The sequence below is a fragment of the Amblyomma maculatum genome, chromosome 10 (assembly GCF_055883805.1).
Source record: "Amblyomma maculatum isolate TAMU_Amacu chromosome 10, ASM5588380v1, whole genome shotgun sequence".
Lineage (NCBI taxonomy): Eukaryota > Metazoa > Arthropoda > Arachnida > Ixodida > Ixodidae > Amblyomma > Amblyomma maculatum.
Genome location: NC_139353.1, coordinates 34094131 through 34117849, shown reverse-complemented (window position 1 = coordinate 34117849; position 23719 = coordinate 34094131). Strand labels below are relative to the sequence as shown.

General features: G+C 45.2%; 1 protein-coding gene across 1 annotated transcript in view; it reads right to left on the bottom strand.

Annotated features, from left to right (window-relative positions):
• The window catches only part of LOC146176126 (uncharacterized), a 58750-nt gene extending 37140 nt beyond the window's left edge, over positions 1-21610 (bottom strand). The window contains exons 1-2 of the mRNA XM_084581262.1: positions 21461-21610; positions 21147-21375 (exon numbers count right to left, since the gene is read on the bottom strand). Of these exons, the coding sequence (XP_084437388.1) occupies positions 21147-21375; positions 21461-21610 (379 nt within the window). The remainder of the gene's footprint in view (positions 1-21146; positions 21376-21460) is intronic.
• Positions 21611-23719: the final 2109 nt, after the last annotated feature.

The window sequence follows — 23719 nt, the reverse complement described above, 5'->3', positions numbered from 1 at the left end:
CTACTTTTCACCTACTCTGCGACCGGCTCTCGAAAGATGTTATCGGTGACACGATTTCCTCTGTCTTCCTCTGCGCAACGTCGGAGTCCCGATTGATGTTATAGGTGATCCGAGTACATCTGCGTTTCCTCTGCGTTGAGTCGGTCTCCCGAGTGATGTTATGGTGACACGAGTACCTCTGCTTTTCATCTACTATGCGACCGGCTCTCGAGTGATGTTATCGGTGACATGATTACCTCTGCTCTTCTGCGCAACGTCGGAGTCCCGATTGATGTTATAGGTGATCCGAGTACATCTGTGTTTCCTCTGCGTTGAGTCGGTCTCCCGAGTGATGTTATGGTGACACGAGTACCTCTGCTTTTCATCTACTGTGCGACCGCTCTCGAGTGATGTTATCGGTGACATGATTACCTCTGCTCTTCTGCGCAACGTCGGAGTCCCTATTGATGTTATAGGTGATCCGAGTACATCTGCGTTTCCTCTGCGTTGAGTCGGTCTCCCGAGTGATGTTATGGTGACACGAGTACCTCTGCTTTTCATCTACTGTGCGACCGCTCTCGAGTGATGTTATCGGTGACATGATTACCTCTGCTCTTCTGCGCAACGTCGGAGTCCCTATTGATGTTATAGGTGATCCGAGTACATCTGCGTTTCCTCTGCGTTGAGTCGGTCTCCCGAGTGATGTTATGGTGACACGAGTACCTCTGCTTTTCATCTACTGTGCGACCGCTCTCGAGTGATGTTATCGGTGACATGATTACCTCTGCTCTTCTGCGCAACGTCGGAGTCCCTGTTGATGTTATAGGTGATCCGAGTACATCTGCGTTTCCTCTGCGTTGAGTCGGTCTCCCGAGTGATGTTATTGGTGACACGAGTACCTCTACTTTTCACCTACTCTGCGACCGGCTCTCGAGTGATGTTATCGGTGACACGATTTCCTCTGTTCTTCCTCTGCGCAACGTCGGAGTCCCGATTGATGTTATAGGTGATCCGAGTACATCTGCATTTCCTCTGCGTTGAGTCGGTCTCCCGAGTGATGTTATGGTGACACGAGTACCTCTGCTTTTCATCTACTATGCGACCGGCTCTCGAGTGATGTTATCGGTGACATGATTACCTCTGCTCTTCTGCGCAACGTCGGAGTCCCGATTGATGTTATAGGTGATCCGAGTACATCTGTGTTTCCTCTGCGTTGAGTCGGTCTCCCGAGTGATGTTATTGGTGACACGAGTACCTCTGCTTTTCAACGACTCTGTTTCAGGCTTCCGAGGGATGTTATCGGTGATACGGGTGCCACCAGATATTCATTGTTTTCGCCACTATCGTCTCTTAGCTTTGTGCCTTGATCTCTCCATCGCCTAGGTAAGATGGATACCCTGTCACTAGGTTCTCGTCAGGAAACGGGTGAGAATGAGGGATCGGTAGCCACGGTTTCCTCCCTAAAAAAGAAAGTAAAAAGGAAGGAAGGCTCGCCGTGAGCGCCGCAGAGCCCCCGCCGTGTTACTGCAAGTGACAGAGCCGATGAGATGGACCTTGGGCTGCCATATCAGACGAAGTTCTTTTATGAAGGTCGTGAAGCAGCTATAATGCAAGAAGCCTCTGAGCTGAGCAGCCTCACCTCTGCGTGAAGTATTTGGCAAATGAAAGCTCTTGTCGAACCTTTGTTTGGTTTGGTTTGGTGTGTTTAACGTCCCAAAGCAACTCGGGCTATGAGAGACGTTTTCGTGGACGGTTACGGAGTAATTTCGACAACCCGGGAATCTTTAACGTGCACTGATATCGCACAGCACACGGACGCCCCTCCACTTCGCCTCCATCTAAACGGAGTTGTCGGCGGTCGGGTTCGAACCCTAGTGCTCCGGTTCAGTAGACAAGCGTCTTAATAAGTGAGCCACCGCGGCAGGGCTTTACGTCCGTGAGCAAATACAAAGTAGACCCCGTCTCGCTTATAGCCAAGTTTACTGTCTCAAATGGTGACGTCAGTTTTTGTGCGCGTTGCTTGCGATGTTATATAATTGACACTGTGGAACATATTTTTTTTTACTCAGGCGTTCTGATTTATCTGCAAACATATTCTGGCCTTTAACGAAGAGAAAGTCTAGGCTAGCTGGAAGATCATGATTTCATAAAACAGACGGAGTGCGACAAAAACCGGGACAAGATAGGAACATAAGATCACCGTCGCTCGTTTTGTGTGGTCTTCTCTTGTTCCTGTTTTGTTTTTTCGTGCTAATCCTCCTCTTCAGAATCGTATTCCGATCTGATCATTAGCGGTGTTGGAATACATGATACAAGGGCAAAATATATGAAACATGCATAATTTATGCGCAAGATGTGCTTTAGCGTGGAATCAATATGAGCAAAAATAAATTCTTTCCCCGCTCCTTTCTTGCTTAACGCTTAACAAATTCTTCGTGTTTCGCTCAGTACTTCGGCACAAGCACTCTCCCATTCCGGGTATTATTGCAGGGGCCTAAGTAACAAGGTCCGCTTATTACAAGAATTCTTGATAACCTACTGCGGTCAATTTGACTGAAAATAATAATTTGCTTCATTCATGCAGGAGGTTTTATTTTAGACACGGAACTTTTTAGTCGCATTCCCAGTCCTGTGACGCTAATGCAGTCCAACTAGTTGTCGAACAGAAAGATTGAAGTGATATAAAACTTTAGCGCCAGACCAGAGACTGCAGAGGACATGTAGGGAAGTACGAGATCGTTTTGAAATGCGAATAATACTGCTTTGATCTTCTGTAGTGATAGGCCCGAATACAAACATAGATAATATATCGGAGGTTATATAGTTTCTGTTCTTTATTTCAGCCAGTGGTGCTAATTCACGGTATTTGTCAGCGACCAGCCCGGGCTGTTTTCTTTGTACCGCAGGTTTTATAAAGTGCATACCAGACACAGATCATTGTCGAATCGAGTCTAGTGAACCTTTTTGCCTTACGTGTTTGATTGCCATTGAATCGACAACTTACAACTTCAACCTTATATATAATTCAACCTACTCGCAGCTCATTTTAAAGACCTATCTGTTACGGAATGACTGATGCAAAATACACACATTTGAATAGTAAGACTTCACGTGTCATGTACGGAAAACCTTTGATGTACGGAAAACCTTTGATGTACGGAAAACCTTTTCTTATGTGTGGCTCTTTGTTAATATGTCACTTGTAGTTGTTTTACTTATACGGGCCTTTCCCTGTTACGGCCTCGCCGCCGAGAGTGTCTCTTAGTCTATCACGTAATGTTCCAACAATTCCAAAAATTAGGAAAGTTAGTTATTTGTTCGTCCTTTCCAGCAGTGCGGGCGAGCAGCCACTTCTATTTACCGTGCATTCAGCAACGAAACGGAGTCGCCTAGATAACGTATGTGCTACACTCGGCATGTATGTATGTATGTATGTATGTATGTATGTATGTATGTATGTATGTATGTATGTATGTATGTATGTATGTATGTATGTATGTATGTATGTATGTATGTATGTATGTATGTATGTATGTATGTATGTATGTATGTATGTATGTATGTATGTATGTATGTATGTATGTATGTATGTATGTATGTATGTATGTATGTATGTATGTATGTATGGTTGGTTGGTTGGTTGGTTGGTTGGTTGGTTGGTTGGTTGGTTGGTTGGTTGGTTGGTTGGTTGGTTGGTTGGTTGGTTGGTTGGTTGGTTGGTTGGTTGGTTGGTTGGTTGGTTGGTTGGTTGGTTGGTTGGTTGGTTGGTTGGTTGGTTGGTTGGTTTGGTTGGTTTGGTTGGTTTGGTTGGTTTGGTTGGTTGGTTTGGTTGGTTTGGTTGGTTTGGTTGGTTGGTTTGGTTGGTTTGGTTGGTTGGTTGGTTGGTTGGTTGGTTGGTTGGTTGGTTGGTTGGTTGGTTGGTTGGTTGGTTGGTTGGTTGGTTGGTTGGTTGGTTGGTTGGTTGGTTGGTTGGTTGGTTGGTTGGTTGGTTGGTTGGTTGGTTGGTTGGTTGGTTGGTTGGTTTGTGGGGTTTCACGTCCCAAAGCAACTCAGGCTATGAGAGACGCCGTAGTGGAGGACTCCGGAAATTTCGACCACCTGGGGTTCTTTAACGTGCACTGACATCGCACAGCACACGGGCGCCTTGCTTTTCGCCTCCATCGAAAAGGTGCCGCTGAGGCCGGGATTCGATCCCGCGTCCTTGGGAACAGTGGTCGAGCGCCGTAACCACTGCGCCACCCCGGCGGGGTTATGTGTGTATGTATGTGTATGTGTGTATGTACGTATGTGCATGTATGTATGTATGTATGTATGTATGTATGTATGTATGTATGTATGTATGTATGTATGTATGTATGTATGTATGTATGTATGTATGTATGTATGTATGTATGTATGTATGTATGTATGTATGTATGTATGTATGTATGTATGTATGTATGTATGTATGTATGTATGTATGTATGTATGTATGTATGTATGTATGTATGTATGTATGTATGTATGTATGTATGTATGTATGTATTGTTAACAGCGTATTAGATATACACTGACGACCTCATAAATCATCAGGAAAGCTCGTGCACATCATTATCATTATCATCACTGGACTTACTCTGGCTGCAGGACAAATACTTCTTCCAATGAACCGAAAATAAAACCTCACCTGCGCGAATTTCTATTACCTACGCCCGTTAAGTTTCTTGTCCTATATGCTTTACTGACTTTAAAGCGCAGCTGCGTTCCCCGTCTCCTGAAATCCATTCCACCAGTTAAAATGGCTTCCACTTCTGTACCCTCCGCTTTACATCTCCTGCTTGTGTTCCTTTCCTTAGGTTTATATCAGCAGTAGTACCCTAACCTCGGGTTCGTTTTCCTGGTGGACTATGCTTTTTTCCTGCCTTTCAGAGTTACATCTCTCATTTTCTTTTAAACAGTTCGCTCCGTCTTCAGCACTCTAATCTCAAACCTTTAACGTGGATGCAACTCCATAAAAAAGGAAAAAGGAGAGAGCAGTGCGTCTTCTCCAAGGGAAAGCCCGGCGCATCCTTTTTGGGCGCCTAAACGGCGGCCACTCTACTCCTCCGCCCTCTAATACCTTTACCTTACTCTCTCCACCTCTACTGGTTTCTCTCTATTGCTCTCATAGGCGTCCTTTTTTTTAAAAAAAAAGTTGAGCGTGTCTAGGCGGTCATCAATGTCGAGTCATGTCTCCTGGAGTTACGAAATGTGAGCCATCTCCACGTAATGGGGTGGTCGAGCAAACATGCACGTCTCGGCGCACAAATTATAGACCTCGTTGTCGGTTGGGCAAGAATATATCGTTTCTTGCGTTACACTGTCGCTTTCGTTTATATTTTTGTTTCGATAGTTTCATTCCTCCACTCGTTCCGGCGAAATCCCCGCTGTCGTTGGGCACAGGAGATATAATGCTAAAAGCGAAGATACCGTGACTAGAAGGAAAAAAAAAAAGCGAAAAGCAAAGCAAAGCAGTTACCATGTGAACGCTTTGGCAATATGAACTTTAATTATGCGCATCTATTGCTAAAGTTATGGGGTTTGATCGATTTAAGCTCCTGCTTCATAGAACCGATTATTCATCCCTGAACAACTACATATTCATTAGTAATTTATTTATGTTTATTTCATTATTCAATGACTGAGTTGGTTGATATATTTATTTACTTACTATTTATTCATTTATCTATTGATTGATTGATTGATTGATTGATTGATTGATTGATTGATTGATTGATTGATTGATTGATTGATTGATTGATTGATTGACCATGAAGCTTGCCACCGTTTGCTTCTTTATTTGTTAATTTCTTTCCACCAATTACCCCTGAGTCACGCACTCTGAGAGTGATAACAATAATGAGAACAAATTCATCAAAGTCAAGCTACCTAGGTTCGAATTATTACTTAAGGTGCTGCTTTTACTGGTAAGATTTAATAGCCACGCAAGATACAGAACAGGGAATATGGGGTGGGATTAGTAAGTGTGTTTTCTGACTGAACATGCTACGTAATACTTGAGAACAATGATTAGCCTTCGAAACGGGCAAGACACCAAAGCATCTTCAGTATAGACAGGAAAGATGCCGCTCTCCCTGCGGATGATGCTCGAATTAGCCCCGCAATTCATTATTTTGAAGTATCTTCAGCATCTCTTTATAGAAGTATGCACGACTCTTGGCTGCTGTTGTACTGAACGTTTCCACGCGCTTCTTTAATTATCCAAAACCTGTCACTTTGATGCCCCATTTTAATAATTCAGCCACATTCAACACGGATAAAACAGGACTCAAGGCTTATCTTGATTTTTATTCGTTCGAGTGTTTGGTAGTGCTGCGTCTGCAGCAAAATTTAACCTTGCAACACGTTCAGCACGCCTTATTTAATGTCAGCGTACTGTAAACTTAAGCCTCAAAGCAGGTTTTAATAAATTCGGCCTAAAAAATAAAATAAATAATGATGTTTCCTCCAGTGTGCTTGCTGAGCTTCATGCCTGTTTTAGCACGCGCCTATAAAAAGTGCATTTACCGCCAACATGCCTTCTTGAGCAACACCGCGTCTGTATTCTGATCATTTATACACTCTATCTTTTTCTCTATAGGAAACGAGCATTGCCTACAGTCATCGAATTGCGCGATTCTCGCCACGTCATTGCCATTTTTTTGTTTGTGTCCCCAGGTTACAAGACCACCTGCGGACAACTGGACAGCATAAAGAGCAGGACCAGGACAGTGATGGCTCCTCTTACGCAGTGGACAAAGTAAAAGGCCAGACAATAGTAGCTCCCGTTCTCTATATCCCATCCTTACCTATAATCATTCTAGCTGCCCCGCTCCTCCCCCCCCTCTCCCCATGCGATCGATAATTATCTTTTCGCATGCCAATATTATATACGCTGACATGCCACTGAAGCCTTCGCAACATAATTATGTGTGTTTCAGCAGAATCCCAACTTCATCAACTTATAAGTGTTTATTTCTTTTCTTCGCTTCAGCGAAGATATCATCAGTGCAAAAATATTGTAAGATTATTTTGCAACGACGCTGCCACCATACGATCTCTTCCGAAAGAAGACTGTTTACTGGCACCGCAGCTGCCACTCGAGAGCCAGTATAAAGAAAACGCTAGGTAAACAAGGGCTCGTAGGATCAACAGACTTGAAGCGATTAGCGCTCGCATCGTCGTACTACTCAGATCCGCGTGCAAAACACTAAAGAACGCGGCCGCCGTGCCAAAAATAATTAGGCTCAACCTCGCCACGCTTCCCTGCAGCGAACCAATGTTTACAGCTATCGATCGAAGAAGCGTCTTGCATGAAAGCGTTATCGTTAGATGCCGCTTTTGATCCCACGACAGTAAAACTAGATAAGAACATTTTTTCATAGCAGGCTGTAAAATTCACAGCGCCTTAGAAAGAGCATACTATTGTCTGTAGTTAGTTTTTTGCTGCAGTAAATATAATGAGAAAAAAAGGCACTGACTGGCTAGGGGTCGTGGAGAATCCGTTTTTGTGAACGCCGTTGTATACAGTTTGAGGAATAAAATTTAAAAATTGAAAACAGCCAAAGGTTTGTTTTTACTTTTTTCATTTACTCTTTCCCAGTCGTCGCTAGGACCTCGAAAACAAATTCGACAACACATCGGTGATCCCATAACCACTGGCGAAGGCCTCGACTTAGTTCGAGCTTACGAACTCTTCTAAATAAAATTGTGTGTATATATTTCTACCGAATTGTAGCTTCAACTGTAAACTGTGCTTCACAGAACAAGTTTGTTATCAATAGTGTTCAAAAACTAAGTACTGCCTCCTTTTCTTTTTCCTGCGCTGGTGAGAGAGCCAGATACCTGTGATATCTTGGCTTATTTCCGGATAATTTCCAGTCAATGCGGCTATATTTAGCCAGATATATAAACAGCAGATTATAAAATTGGCTTGCGTGAGCTTAGCTATATTAACAAAAAGGTAAGCAACACAAAGCTTACTTTCTCGATTAAGCTCTTCTTAACACAACTAAAATGCCAGAGTTTTGCGACAAAGAACGAGAACAGACATGTGTTGACTCTCATTATGTTTGTTTCGTTCGAAGTCATCATTAGCCAAAGGGAAGACAAAGCACACAACTGATAGGTGACCCACGTCCTCTTCTGATCATTTCGTCTCTGGTAAATCGATTTGGTATCGAGGCTCCTGCAGACTTAGTGTTGTATCTTCTATTTGTATTGTAGTGTATGCTGGGCATTGCATTACAAACTAAATCGTAATTCACACTGCTAACTAAATATCAGCACTCGTATATTCAGTAATCAGTCACCTACTATTTCTTTCCAGTCGCCGGCCTCCACGCCTTCTTGCCCTAGTTTTAAGCGAACGTGACTGAATTCGGTAGAAACTATAAATTAAAGAAAATAAAGTCTTAAGAATGCTTTTTAAAAGAAAAGGAGCATAATTAACGCGAGATGTGTACTTTTAAACTGCAAAAAAAGACTTCTCTTTATTTTGTTTCTTTGCGATGGTAAAACAACGCCAATAGCAAGTCGCTGACCTTATGGCCATTGCTGGTGTCCTCGACTACTACGGCGATCGCACGCCTGCCCAACTACTTTCATCGCGCTGGGCCGCGGCGCCAACGAGATGGAGCATTGGCGGCGGTGCGGACGGCTTAAGCCTACTTCCTGCCACGGACCGCTCACTGGCGCGGCCGTCCGGTCGCGGCCGGCTTACCGCCACCGAACGACGAAGCGCGACGTGCATCCAAATCGGCTCGGGATGCCAGTATCCGGTTTCGCTTCTTTTTTTTTTTTTTTTATGCGTCATTCGATCTCTTCCCTCACTGACGACGCCGTTTCGTTTATTCGCTCCCTGAACCGTTAACTTCGGGTCAACCGCATTCGTTTGATTTCCCTTTGCTCGTTCGTTCACTGTTTACATCGGTTTTCTATGTAGATTGTTACTGCTGCATCTACGTGACTGCAGTTTGCCGCAGCGAAAAAGTGCACGGCTTTTTTTTTTCTTCTTCAAAGCAGTCGATTGGGTTTTTTTTTTTTTTTTTTTCAAAGAATGGACAAATAAAACACTATTCCCGTGTTTTGAACCAGACAACGCCGTAGCGTAGAACTGTGATTAAAGTTCCAACCGAGTTAGGAGTACTGTAACCCACGCTAAAGCATTCACCCGTTTGTTTCCTATTTAGGGTCAATATTTCACGTCTAACTTGATGCGGCCGCTAGTCGGGAGCCAGGAGTTGAACGTATGCCTTTGACTAGACTTAGCATCAAATAACCGCCAAAGCTGATTCGTTGAGACTGATGCAGAAAGAAAAGGTACTCGCTAAGTAAAAAACAAGAGCATGGAAATTGAACCGTTTCGGCCATTGGTGGTTTAAGCAAAGGAAACCAAAAAAGTTGTGCTCAGAGATGCTGTTACTCTGACCTTATTGATAGGAGATAAAGGCGAACTGGGCATATATCTTTCGAGCAATATTTTCAATTGGTGCGCCTTTCAGCTTTGCTGACGAAATACATAATTTCTAAATAAAATGAAATGTTCAAGTGAAATCGAAATTATCAGTAAACGTCCTCTATATTTACCTCTCCTCCTTCCGGAGATGGCTAGGAAGAGAAAAAAAAATGACTAAGTACACAGTTTTAGAAAGAGATAGACCTACGTGTGAGATGAGCTAATTCTACAAGAAAGGAACAAAACATGCGTTCATAAATCAACGTGTCTCGGCATAAACAATATTTTACATCGCAGCAAATTAATTCTGTCCCGTATCGCGTTCTCAGAGGCGCGAAATTTGAGTAAAGAGAAAACTACTGCGCTGCTCCTGTACCTAAGACTCTCAGTCCGACTGTAAATTGCTCTAAACTGAGACCATGGTGATAAAAGACAGCCCATTAGCGTCCCAAAGCCAGGGAACTCCCCGTTATTCTGCTCCTTATAGATAACAGAAAGCCGAACGCCAGTAAAGGGGCCCTTTATGATTTAAAGGGGCGTGGATCCAGTACAGGAACCAACTAAGAACGTTCAGCATAACATGCTAAATGACGACATTGCGCACTGATCCTGGCAGAACTGGCATTTCAATATGCTGCAAAATGATGGCAATCACAACCCAAGGCAAATACGTGGAGGAGGCTGCAAGCGCGAACGAAAGAGTCGTCAGAATCAACGTTTTTTATATTGCTGTACTCACTGAAGGCTGCACGGGTGTACTCCGTCAGCAGGGAAACTAGTAACAGCAGCAGCGTTGGTGCGCCAATTGGAGTCAGCATTCCAGACGCCCGTCGTCAGCGAGTGTGGTCATAGCGCTCTCTCCAGGACCAGCAGCCAGCGTCGATGTGTACGCCCCGCGGCTGCCTCTCGCCGTAGCACTTGGCGGCGTTGCACGAGCTCCGTTCACCACCTGGTAACAAAAGAGCCTTTCCACTGAAGTCTTTCTAGATCGTCGGTCGCCCTCCAATCTTCGCCGGATGCTGGTGGCAACAGCGAACTGCAACGCGTTGTGTAACACAGTTTCTCCTCCCTTCCTTTCGTTACTCTCCCTCGTCCTTCTTTTTTCCTTCCCTGTCTTCCTCTCTGCGCGTATTGGGGAGGCTCCCGTTCCCCAGTGTGCGGGAGAAGAGTGCGAGGATTCGGACGAGAGAGAACAGATGTTTCGAAGACGGCCGAGGCGGGTGTCGAGCGTTGCGCTCCAGACAGGCAAGCCAGCGGCTTTCGACGTGCCCGATCGAGTTTGCCGAAGATCGAGGGTAAGAGGGTTGATTTTGTAGAACGGTAAGGGAAGGAGGGATCCTGAGAGAGTCAGAGAGAGTGAGGAAAAGCACGGATGTCACTCGCAGGAGACGATTTCAACTATGATTTCCGGATCCTTTCCCTTCCTTTGACTGCAAAATAGAATGATATCAAATAAAGAAACAGGCGCAAAAAAGCAAAACGAGATGGTAAACCAACTGCTCCGCTATAACGCAACCTGCAGAATCTTCTTTCGCTAACGTCTCCTCCTTTTGTTCCTATCGAAGCACAATGCCCGACCGTCGGCGACTCATCATCCCAGCAGTCGTCCCGCCAGCAGTCGGCGCTGCTGTTCTTCTAGAAGCGGTGTACACGGTCGGCGACGGCGAGGAGCTGCAAGCTTGCGCTTGTGCCTCGTCGCCGTGCTCTTTTCGGCTCCTGGCAGGCCTTCCCTCGGAATGAAATCCAAGGAAAGTGACTTCTCTAAACTCGGTCGCCTTTCCTGCGTCCCCTGCAATCGACAAGCTGGCTTCTTTGCACTACTTGGCTGTCCTGCGTAGAAGCGACGGCAGGTGCAGGTTGCGCGCACACGCGCACGCACACACACACGAGCACGCCGAGCCGCTCCTGCTGCACTTGCTTCGGCGGACGGATGCCTAGTCTGATCTCGGCAGTCCTCTCCTCACCGTGGTGCGGGCTCACGTTGAGCCCTTTTCTCGTTGTCGCCGCAGAAGGCGTTTGGGGGCCGTATTCCTCTTCGTCTGGCTCCCTACGTTTCCTCTGAACCGCTGTCCGTCGTTGAGCAGGCTAGACGCACACGCTCGCGCTGCGCTGCGCGATACGGTTCGCCGGGCAGCGTCGAATACACGGACGCTGCACGAAAAGGGGAAGAGGCGATGCTGCTGCTGCTGCCGCGCTGCCGAAACAGCCGCGAAACGGGAGAAAAAGAAAAAGAGGGAGGAAAATATGGCGGGAGGAACAAACGCTGCGCAGCCGTGCAGAAACGAAAGGGAAGAGAGCCTTGTATGGCCTCGAGTGAGGGGAGGTACCAGCAGAGGGATGGTGATGCAGAGGAGGGAACTCAAAGTGGAAAGGAAGGAGAGGTAGGAGAAAAAAGGGGGCGAGTTTTTCCCGCTAGAGGGAACAACCAGCGTGCTCCGGGTCGCGCGGGAGGCACGGACGAGCCTGACGCACTGTCTCTCTGCTCCTGCCGTGACCTCCTCATCCTCCCTAGCCCTTCTCGAAAACCCGCCGCCGCTGCCGGCGGTAGTTGCGAAAGCCGGGTTATTGGCGCGCTCGCACGCTGGGGGAGCTGGCAGCCGCGGTCTGGCGCAGAACAAACGGGAAAGAAGTGAGGATCTCGAATGGAACGATGAAAATAGAGAGGGAAGCGAAAGCTTAGCATTCAGGCCGCAGCACGCGAGGAATGAAGCTGAGAGAAAGAGGAGGGGAACAAGAGCGAAAAACTTCTCCCAGCCTGGCCGAAACCATGGCAACGCTCTGTCCTCGCCCCTGCACTTCTCTCCTACTGTCTCCCCATGGAGATTGGCCGTGGCTCTCCCGCTGCCTTTTTCCTCCGTTTTTTTCCGTCCCTTCTTTCTTGGTCCTTGGCTGGTTGCGTTACTTTCACTCTATCTCGGCTGCTTTTTTTTTTTTTTTCGTTCTTCGCTCTACCTCCCTTTCTTACTACGCCAAAGGTTGCCAGACTGGAACGACGTTCGAGGTTGGTTGGCAACAGGGCGAGAACTCCTCGCGGTCGAGGCTCCGGCCCTAGCGACGAGTGCGTCGCGCGCTCCTAGGTTCGAGAGTTTGACCTCCTCACCTACATTCGCTCTGCAGGGAGCTGATAGACCGCGTGGAGTTTGGCCACCGACGAGTCGCGCGACGCTGCCGACGTTTCGCATGCCGTCTTTCAAGGCTGCTCTCTTTGTTTACATCACCTATAGCGTACGCGGAAAGCCAATTTACTACGCAGTTTCAACCCATCTGTTATTTTGACTCTTCATTCTCGGGCGTTCGGTGTTAACCATGCAAACAAGACGAGTTGCCTGTTAACCGTCACCGTTAACGTCCGAGAAGTTTACCGTTGCTTTCTTATTGTGCTGAACGTTAAAAAAAAATCCGAGTGTGTCTGTCCTCTCTTGAGTAGATTTGTTTTCAGATCAGCACTTCTGTTTGATAAATTTTTCACGACAGGTAAGCATAACAATGCTCTTCCTCATATAAGCAGATTTTAAGCAAGCAAAAGCTATGATTTTTTTTTTGTTCAATTCCTCTAATACATTCCATAAGGAAAAGAAGTTGGTTAAGACATTTTTTCTTTGGCAATGTATAACACTTTTTGAGTGCTTTACTGAGTTCCATAGTCACTGAAGTGTGGGCTTGTAACTGGGGCTGCTTGCCTCCATGACAATATTTTTCAGTGCTCCCCTACCTCCCCCTTCCCCCAAAACCTGCATTTACGTGTTATTCAGCTATAATTTAACTGTTTCTTCAGTAGAAATATACAAAAACAAAGGAAGAAAATTTTTAATTTGCAGTCCGTGTACTAGACAGGAACGATTGCATTGTAGTAGAGTCAAATTACGGAATCAAGAGATTCAGAAAAGGAATTCCTCTACAGGCGTATAAGCTTTTCATGCTCCTATTTAGTGTATTTTATTTGATTTGATATTTATTTGCACAAACAATATCAGTGCAGCTGGTACGACCCGTGAATAGTGAAGCACCAAGCTTTTAAATTATTACAAAATGTCATGCGTCCACACAGTCATGTTCAAAACAATAAACCTCGTAAAAATTTTGCGATGTGAAAACTCACCAAAATCATGTACATTAGTCTAAAGTCCTCTGTTCCAGCTTTGACGCTTTCAATGTCGTACTTTTCACCAATCACCTTTTTTTGCTTCATGCTAAAATTTTTGCTCCTCAATACGCAACAGCGACAAGGTCAAGCCGAATTGGCTGGCACTCCCGCTGTCAATGTCTAAGCAACGTATTTAGAATGTGTCAAGGTGGAAACACAGAAATCGATAAAAAAGAAGATTTAGCACCCAGAAAAAAAGAATTTAATATTAGAGACGCTGTCTTTTTAAGACTACACTTGTCCAGCGAGCCCTTCAATCGTTATAAAATCATGCATTTTTTATTTCAGCATCAGTCTTTTGCTACCCATAGCATCAAGGGCGAAATTTCTTCCTTTCACTTCCTGCTCCATCTCTCATAACTTACACTTCAGCTGCTCTATATTATCATGCTCAACAAACTACCATGCCCCGATACTGAAAACAGACACTTGTATCTGTTTAAATACTAGTAACAACATCAGAAGCCTAGTCAAGCCTTGCGAAGTAAAGTTTCAGCATGCTCCTTCTCCCCTCATTTTTCACTCGTGTCACGTAGTCTAAGAAGTGGCAGTTATTAACACCTTTAGCGCCATTTAACCTTTCTTTTTTCTTTCGTGCTGCATGTTGCATAAGTAATTTATAATATGAGCTACGAGTGACGCTCTCGAACGTCGCTGCATACTTTATTAGTTAGGCAATCGGTTTCAACAGCGTAGATACCCGCTCCCTGCTTCGCCATAGACTGCGACGTGTGCCGTGTATTCTTGCTCAACCCCGAAGTGAGCGAAGCACGTATGCCGCACCTGCCAATTAGGAGGCTAACTATGAGTAACGAGCATTTCATCCATTTACCCGTGCGTGCGTGCGTGCGTGCGTGCGTGCGCGCGTGTGTGTGTGTGTGTGTGTGTGTGTGGTGTGTGTGTGTGTGTGTGTGTGTGTGTGTGTGTGTGTGTGTGTGTGTGCGTGCGTGCGTGCGTGCGTGCGTGCGTGCGTGCGTGCGTGCGTGTGTGTGTGTGTGTGTGTGTGTGTGTGTGTGTGTGTGTGTGTGTGTGTGTGTGTGTGTGTGTGTGTGTGTGTGTGTGTGTGTGTGTGTGTGTGTGTGTGTGTGTGTGTGTGTGTGTGTGTGTGTGTGTGTGTGTGTGTGTGTGTGTGTGTGTGTGTGTGTGTGTGTGTGTGTGTGTGTGTGTGTGTGTGTGTGTGTGTGTGTGTGTGTGTGTGTGTGTGTGTGTGTGTGTGTGTGTGTGTGTGTGTGTGTGTGTGTGTGTGTGTGTGTGTGTGTGTGTGTGTGTGATTTGTTTTTTAATCTATAAGAAGCGTACTAGCCCATGCAGCCAACATCGTCATGGCGCTGGTTTCTTTATTGATCTATGCATATATCTTAACAGTTCAGTTCAGTTCAGGCGTTCAGTCGTGTCCGACTCTTCGTGACCCTATGGCCCATGTCACGCCACGCTTTCCGGTCTCTCACTATCTTCTTAACATCACATAGCTTCATCTGCAATGCCTCGAGAATGCCATCTAACCATCGCGTTCGCTGCCTACCCCTTCTCCGGCGACCCTCAACCTTTCCCAACATCAAATCTTTCTCCAGCGACTCCTCTCTTCTCATCAGATGACCAAAGTAGCTGAGCTTTAACTTTAGAATTTGACCCTCCAATGAGCAGTCAGGGTTTATGGTCGACAATACCGACTGATTTGATCTTCTGGCAGTCCAAGGAACTCTTAAGAGTCTTCGCCAGCACCACAATTCAAACGCGTCAATTCTTCGGCGGTCAGCCTTTTTCACAGTCCAACTCTCGCATCCATACATCACAACTGGAAAGACCATAGCACGGGTTATACGGATCTTGGTTGGCAGACTAATGTCTCTGCTCTTTACTAGGCGGTCAAGGCTAACCATTGCTCTCTTTCCCAGAAGCAGGCGTCTCCTAATTTCATGGCTGCAGTCTCCTTCCGAGGTAATCTTGGCGCCCAAGAACAGAAAATCTGTCACAGCTTCCACTTCTTGTCCATTGATGCTCCAGGACTTGATAGGGCAAGACGCCATGATCTTCGTCTTTTTAATGCTCAGTTTAAGCCCAAACTTCTCACTCTCTTCTTGTACGCGGATCAGAAGTCTCTTGAGTTCCACTTCACTTTCTGCCATTAAAGTGGTATCATCCGCATATCTAAGGTTGTTGATACGTTTTCCAGCAATCTTCACTCCAGCTGAAGACTCGTCCAGACCGGCCTTCCTCGTGATGCACTCTGCATATAGGTTAAATAGGCAGGGCGACAGTATGCAGCCTTGCCTCACTCCTTTCTCGATCGGAAACCAATCAGTAAGACCATGCCCAGTTCTGACTGTGGCCTCTTGCCCTTCATACAGGTTCCTGAGGAGACAAATGAGGTGAATTGGAACTCCCATCTCTTGGAGAGCTTGCCACAATCTGCTGTGATCTACGCAGTCAAACGCTTTCGCATAATCAATAAAGCAGAAGCAGATGGGTTTCTGGAACTCTCTTGCTTTTTCCATGATCCAACGAAGGTTAGCAATTTGGTCTCTAGTTCCTCTGCCCTTGCGAAACCCAGCTTGCACGTCCGGAAGCTCCCGATCCACATACTGCTGCAGCCTACCTTGGAGGATTTTCAACATCACCTTGCTAGCATGCGAAATAAGCGCGATCGTGCGGTAGTTGGAACAGTCTTTGGCAGTGCCTTTCTTTGGAATGGGGATGTAAACTGACCTCCTCCAATCATGTGGCCACTGCAGGGTTGTCCAAATCTTTTGACATAATGTATGCAGTGTGTTAACAGCGTCGTGGTTGAGGTTTTGAAGCAACTCAGCTGGAATACCATCAATTCCGCTAGCTTTGTTCTTAGCAAGGCTGGCTAAGGCTATGTATCTTAACAACCACCATGATAAATCGTGGATTTATCATGGGAGGCTAACTGTGACTAACTATGAGGATTTATCATGCGCAGCTGTCTGCGGTTCGATGCAGACTAGGGTGACTACATGCCGGTGATGACTAAATACAAAATCGCCTTTGTTTTCCGCCATGTAAGTGCACGTAAAGGCACCTAGGTGTGCTACCATATTCCGGAGCCATCCACTACGACGTCGTTAGCTCGTAGCCCATGAGTGAATTCGGGAAACAAAAACATCACTTCCGTTTTCATCTCTGGCATTGCAACGGGCTAAACGTTTATGCTGGTTTATTCTGTTTATTATATGTTACGCAAAACTTTCTCTGTGTGCTCGAGTGCACGTGCATGTGCACGTGTATATACTAACGAGCGCTTACCTAGCAATTTCTCCCTGCTTTGACGAGTTGATATCATCTATCATTCACGAGCTTGCTGCAGATAATGCCCCCACATTGAGTAAGCTAAAACCCACCCTTATTAAAGATTTCATATCACTTTCTCGCACTTCGAGTTCAATAAATCTCTTTCGTAAGGCCTTGTGTTTAGCTCGCAGGCAAAAGTCTAATAAGGAGGACGAACCTTCGACTCTTTTATTAAAAAGATTTTCCCCAAAATCAAACACACACACAAGCACAGAGACGCTTCCACTCTCTAGGGGCGTCGGTGTTATTACGCTCTAATCGAGTTTTGACAGTCTTCTTAAAGAACTCCTTTTAAATGTGTCTTTTTTTTACGGTGGACCAGCCAATAAACTCTCTCGGCAGCGCAGCAGCATAAGAAACGTGCTTATTCTAGCGAGAAGAGATTTTAGCCTACAATAGAAATACCTTGCATACTCGTGTGGTTTTATTCATTTATTTCTTACCTCTTTCAGTTCATTTGCGTAAACTTGAGCTCAAATGTTTTTTTTTTTTTCTTTTTATTTGTAGAGAACGTGACCAAGTCTGTATAAGCGATGTTCTTTGTTTTTGAAACCATTTTCTGGGTGTAGCCATTTTATTTTCCCTTTTGCCTCTCAAAAATGTCCACCAGAAAGCATCACTGACACAGTTGGATCACGATACTTATTCTCCGACCTAACTAGAAAAACATTTTATCTTTCGTCTTTCCCTGAAATGCACTGCAAAACTTGTCGCTTCCATACGACGGCATTTGCGTTTTTATTACATTTTTCTGTACATACTATAGCAGATGTTACATGCTAAATCCCTACCTCATATTGGCGTTGTAATTATACCTGCTTCGACGAAGTAAGTACCTGGCTTTCCCTTTAAGCGGTTCTCCCTCCCACTCCGCACAAGAGACGATAAACATCACTGGAAACTCTTCCACCATGTATGTTGCATCTCACGCTCCTGAATCGCCAAGTAGGCTGTCCCTGTAAAGCGTGTTTCTTTGCATAAAGGGTCTACTTGCGGAGAAGGCGGCTTCTTGAAATGATCTCTTCGGCCTTTTTATGGCGAGCGCCTTGCATTGCTCCAGCAGCGAAATCAGGCAGCGTTGTTAAAAACGAGTGGTCCAAGAAACTGTGGATTAGTCAAGCAGGATTGTGACGTCATAACCGCAGAAATTAATCAGAAATGGACACCAAATTTTAAAAGGCCTCTGGCACACGTATTATTCCGCGTTGAATGACAGTGACCGATTTAAACATTACATGCAATACAAATTAAAGACATGTCTCAATGATTTAAATATAAGTGACTAAGTGTAAAGAAACAATCATATATGCGATTCAAATCCATGACCCTACAATTTCGAGCCCTAGAAGCTACCAAATAGGAGTCGCAACACGCCCTTATATTATCGGGGCCAAAAAGAAAAGTAAGAATACGAGAAATTCAATTTCAGCGTTAAAGTGACATGTCTTTTCATTATCATTTCGTTTGCTCATGTTGGAGCCCGCGGATTCGGTTTCCACTTCGGCAAGTATAGGCTCCATATTTTTGCTAATAACAGAGTTATCGGCTTCGATTTCAGGTGCCGAGTCCTGACATCTTCTGTTCGCGGCGGCATGACTTGGTAACAAACGTGGTTTATAGGCATGTCGCGTGGTATATCAACCTCATGCGGAATTCAAGATAAAATAAAAAATAAAAAACTAAACAGACAAATAAAAGTAATAAAGGACAATTGAAGAAAAATTAGGACTATACTGAAGCTCCGCCGTTGAGAGTATGCCGCCATAGCGTTTCGCACACGCGGACGAAGTTCTTTATTTTTTTTCTTGCACCCATACTTAACATTAGCAAACATTGTCTTTCTATTCTGAGTAGTCTGACACCATTGAACGCATTTTTTTTTATTTTTCATTACTTCAAATAATTGACTGATTAATAATACAGTCGAAACTTTTGTGAGCATTTTCATACATTCCTACCAATATTTTTTCCAATTTTATGATTTTTTTTCGTTTCGTGAATTCACCAATTAATTGATTAGCTACAAAAACTTCATTAACTCTTCACCGCCTACTACACACGAATCAATCAAAAAGAATCACAAATTACCACGATACACTTTTTTACGCATCATCTGATTATTTCCGGCAGGCCCTGCGGACTACGCCGATGGCTTTTCAACAGAACGAGCTGTATAAGCTATCACTTGATATAAGTGAAATAAACGAAACTTGCCTGAACACATACATGATTTCGCCTTTACAGCCCGTGAGCAGCCTCAAGCGCGCACCGAATTTTTTACACTAATCGTTTATTCATAAAACAAAATCAGATTAGCGCCATCTAGTTTCACTCATAATTGAGGAGTCCAGGTTAGATGTTTCGTTTACCTGAAGGAACACTGTCTAGAATATATTAATCGAACTTGGAGCAATCTGCTGTGTCACGTCCGAGAGAGAGAGAGAGAGAACAACTTTTACTTAAAATGCCTGCAGAATCGGTTAGGCTCCCTCCAAGCAGGGAGGACAAGCTTTTACCGCGACGCGGCCACTACGTCAGTCTCGTGCGTTGTGCTCCTTGAGGTCTTGTTACGTCCCTTGCTACTTCCGCGGGTTCGAGAGGGCCACCGCCCCCTTCACGTCCGAAAGTCCCTTTCGACATACGCTTGCCCCTCGTGTCCCTGTAGCGTACTAAGCACCTGTAAAGCGTGCTTTTCTGCATAAAGAGTGCTATTGCGGAGTAGAAAGCTTGAGAGAATTTAACCAAGTATTATCGCTTCTTAAGTAACATTTCTTCCAATTTCTTAACGGTGCTTACACGCTTCACGCGTCCCTTGTTCGGACAGTAAGGATTTTGAGATGATACCTTTTTTTCTCGTTTTCAAGCCCTGATTTCACATCGCTCGGAAAAGGCGCTTTAACGAGTGGTAATAATGGTTGCCGTGTGTCACCATCATCGTGTATTCTCCTCCTTGGTGTGCTTAATGGCCCTGAGAAGCCGAGAAGTAAGTGCTCTCAAACATGTGCCACGTCTGATCATATTATGCAAATGAACCTGTACTCGGGTGCTCCGCTGGGGTGAAGGGACGGGGATATATCGCATCTAGCTCTGTTATTCCTTAACCCACAAAAAAAAAAAAGAAAAAACATGCTCTCTTTCTTTTTTTTTTTTCTGAAGACACTTCGTTAAATCGTGATATGAACGAGTGTTGCTTCCTGCATATTAAGAATAAGAACACTATGCAGTGAGAATAACTGATGCGTAGTAATAAGGTCCCCAAACAAGCGGATCAGGGTAGGGAAGAAGTCCATGTCGGCAGGTCAGATAAAGGAGTTTGTGGGGATAAAAAAACCAAGTCTTGCTCAGGACAAGGTCAATTAGTTGGATATTAAAGATACGTTAATCCTGCAATGACAAAATTATTATTGTTAAGACTAGAATTATGTTAGCTCGTACAACTCTGAGAATCAGCTTTGTATATTTTGGACGATGCCGCGGGAAAAACTAATTCATTCCTAACTAAGATGTCGTGGTCCGTACCTAATACTCAAATCCTACAGTCACTAAAGCTCATAATAAGGAGCAGAAACTCCAGATGTCCATAAGGCCGCTTACGCAAAGCGCGTTGAAAAGTTCGCGCTCGCGCGAGAAACCGACCGTGATGTGCAATCCTCAAAGCAGAGCATTGCGTAGACCCCTCCAGATGGAGCTACGCTCCAATCTTTTGCTCTCACCTGCGAAAAAAATAAAGCGGTTGTCTTCGACCGACTTCCGAAAATGAGAGTACCGCAGCCGCTTTAGTTTATCCCTCCACTTCGAAACACCGGCGCTGCTGAAAGGGCACGAGCGCTCAGGCAACCCACCTGTTTGTCTACTCTGCCCGCTAGATGGAGCTAGTCCACCACACGAACAACAACCACTCCCGGAGCAGTTTCTTCTGCTCAGATCCGAATCCTCGTTGCAGGGATGCTCCAAACTATGGATTTTGGGTTCACCGCCGAGAGCCCCATCTGTGAGCCATGCAGAGGCAATTCGGAGCAGGAACGTTGATGCCGATCTCTACCTTTTTTTTTTTTTGTAGTTCGATTCATTGCTAGCAGGTGGCATGACAATCTCGAAATACAAGAACATTTAGCCGTTCTGTGGGGTAGTTCTTTTTTTTTTTTTTTTTTTCGTAAGAGTGGAGCATCCAGGGAGCTGCGCGACTACTGCCTGTACGTAGCATTCCGCAGCACCAGCAACGTTTCGTGTCCCTACAGGAGCAACGACGAGGTAGCATCGACAGCCTGTTGGCTCGGCCAGAGACGCAGGGAGGCGGGTAAAGCCGCGCAATGGTGCCGGGCGCCCAGGGCCGCGTCAGCAGCAGCGGCGGAGACGGTGGAGACGGCGGCGGCTTCTCGTGGTCGTTGGCGTTGTCGTCGGCGCGTTCTTCTTCGTCGCGGCCGTCGGCGCCGTGAGTGACCCGGTCAAGCCAGTGCCAAGACTCCTGACAAACCGGGAGGAGCAGGAGACGGACGCGTCAGTGCCGTCGGAGGAGTGGTCGGTCGGTCGGCTGTCAATCGGCCGGTCGCCGCACTTCCGATGAAGGCGTCCGAGCTCGCTAAATGAGGAATGCGGCCTCGTCGTCGCTGTTGCCACTGCCGCCGTTCACGCCGCAGGCCCTGCTGCTGTTGCTGCTGCAGTTGCTGCTGCGTCTCGGCGCGACTCCGATGCTGGTTCATGGCGCCGAGGAGCTGCGTACGTAACAAACACCCTTTGCTCAATTCAAGGTACAAATCAAAACTTAAACAACAGTAGATACATTTGAAGAAAAAGAAGAGGGAAAGACAGTTTACCCAAACGTAGTCGTGAGCCCATTTGTGCTTGATTGTTTTGTTTTGCAAGAGCGTTGCAGCTAGAAAAAAATGACGAAGGGGACATGGCCTAACGTGCATTTAATTTTTCATACTGGTTCGGGAAGAAAACATCCATTCCCCTTAGTTTGTTTATACTTCGAGCATAGCAACTCGTTTCCTCTTTGAGTGGCCTCTCTAGAACCTAAATGCAGCCCTTGACCCTCACTCTTCCCTACTTTAAGACTTGCACGAGTTAAAGAATCTCAGTACGTGGCTTGGAAACGAATCTTTTGTCTTGTGTACTTTTTAAATGCTAATTAAATGGTAAGAAAAGTCAGCAAATAATAAACAGTTGCAAGAATACAGAAAACACAAGAACTACTCCCAGCAAAATATCTTGACACCTTTCAGGAACCGGTAAATTCTCGAAACCACGCCACCACGAAAGAAAGAAAAAAGAAATGCTATTTTTTTTTCTCCTCCTGATGCCACGGACATTGGAGCATTTTTTCCTGACCTGTCGCCGTTCCGTCTGCCTCCGAAAACTGTTCCTTGAAATTCCGTGCAAAAATTTATCTATATCCTTGACTGTTCCAAATTTAATTTCGTTTGGCGCTACTCAGCTGGGCTTTAGCAGCGGGACAGTTCGCGTAGCGGTACACAAATTTGTTAACGCCTCGGTCGGATTCATTGCTAGGTGTGCCGATTCCGCTGCGTCTCCTCTTCAGGTTCTTATTGAGTTGAAATTATTCCTTTTTGTTTTCTGATCAGTAGAGCCTTTTTCTGTTGTATTGCATATTACTATTTATTAGTTTTTTTTTATTTTTATTCTCTTAAACTGGCCAAGATGGTATGGATTCATCTTGTGGCACTACAGGGACGAGGACAGATGCAGAGAGATATAGAATAGGTGCTAACAGCGTAACTCCCTTACTACTAGTTTCACGTATGGCCAATCCCCCTCGTGGGTATGTGTCATTATCTGAGGGCATAACAACAACAACAGCCTTCACAGTGCATCAGTGCACAGTGCAGCGCTTCTAGAAACGTTATGAGGGTTTTTGTTCATTAATTATTTCAACTTAAATCCTCACTAATGTATTTATAAAGCACTTGCTAGGGAGAGCTTCTGTACTCTAAAAACCGGTGGATACGTTTCTGACTCTAGGGGGCTTTACCAAGGACGAGCAGGACGTACTTGACAAGAAACGTAAGCCTACTACACTTCACGAACGGTAGTTCTTCTAACCGCTGTGGTGCATGAATAAATTAGGTAAGGTTTAGGTACCAGTAATATTGTACATCTATGATGACGCTTTAAGTAACCTATTCTAGGGATACGACCAGGTGCTAGATAAACTTGCCCGATTCTTCTGTGGGAATCAGGTGTTACGTGCCATAGATATTATTCGTTTTACGCAGGCAAACTGAAATTCATAATTGTCAGATAAGCCAATACAAATGTATTACGCAAGAAGGGCTCGCGTTCTGCCGTACATTCGACTTCCGGGAAACGGGTGACCACAATGAAATGTGACATCGTACTTCGAAGCAGGTGTGATCACGCAGTCAAATACCCACGACAAATGTCAATAAATGTACGCGCCCTCTAGAGATGGGTATTTTCTATGACGATTTTTTTAATGTGCTGTTCAAGTGCGGTGACGTATAGAAGTACAGTAAATGCAGTTTCGTCTGCAGCGCCTAAGTCTATTATTAATTGCGGTTTGCTGAACATATTAAAGCCTTCCGCAATTTTTTTTTTCCTGAAAACTCGCACACAGAGCTACAAGCAGGAGCACTTGAAAACATAGAAACCAGCTGCTATTTAGGTAAATATTACGCGTAGTGAGGAAACATGAATGCAGTTTTACGGTGTTCTCCTTGTCCACATAACCTTTTTTTTACTCTTAGTATGCGCGTCTTATGCTGACCGTTGGTTAATCTTATTCAGCATTTCCCAAAATGCATCAGCATTATATAAGTCCTGCACCA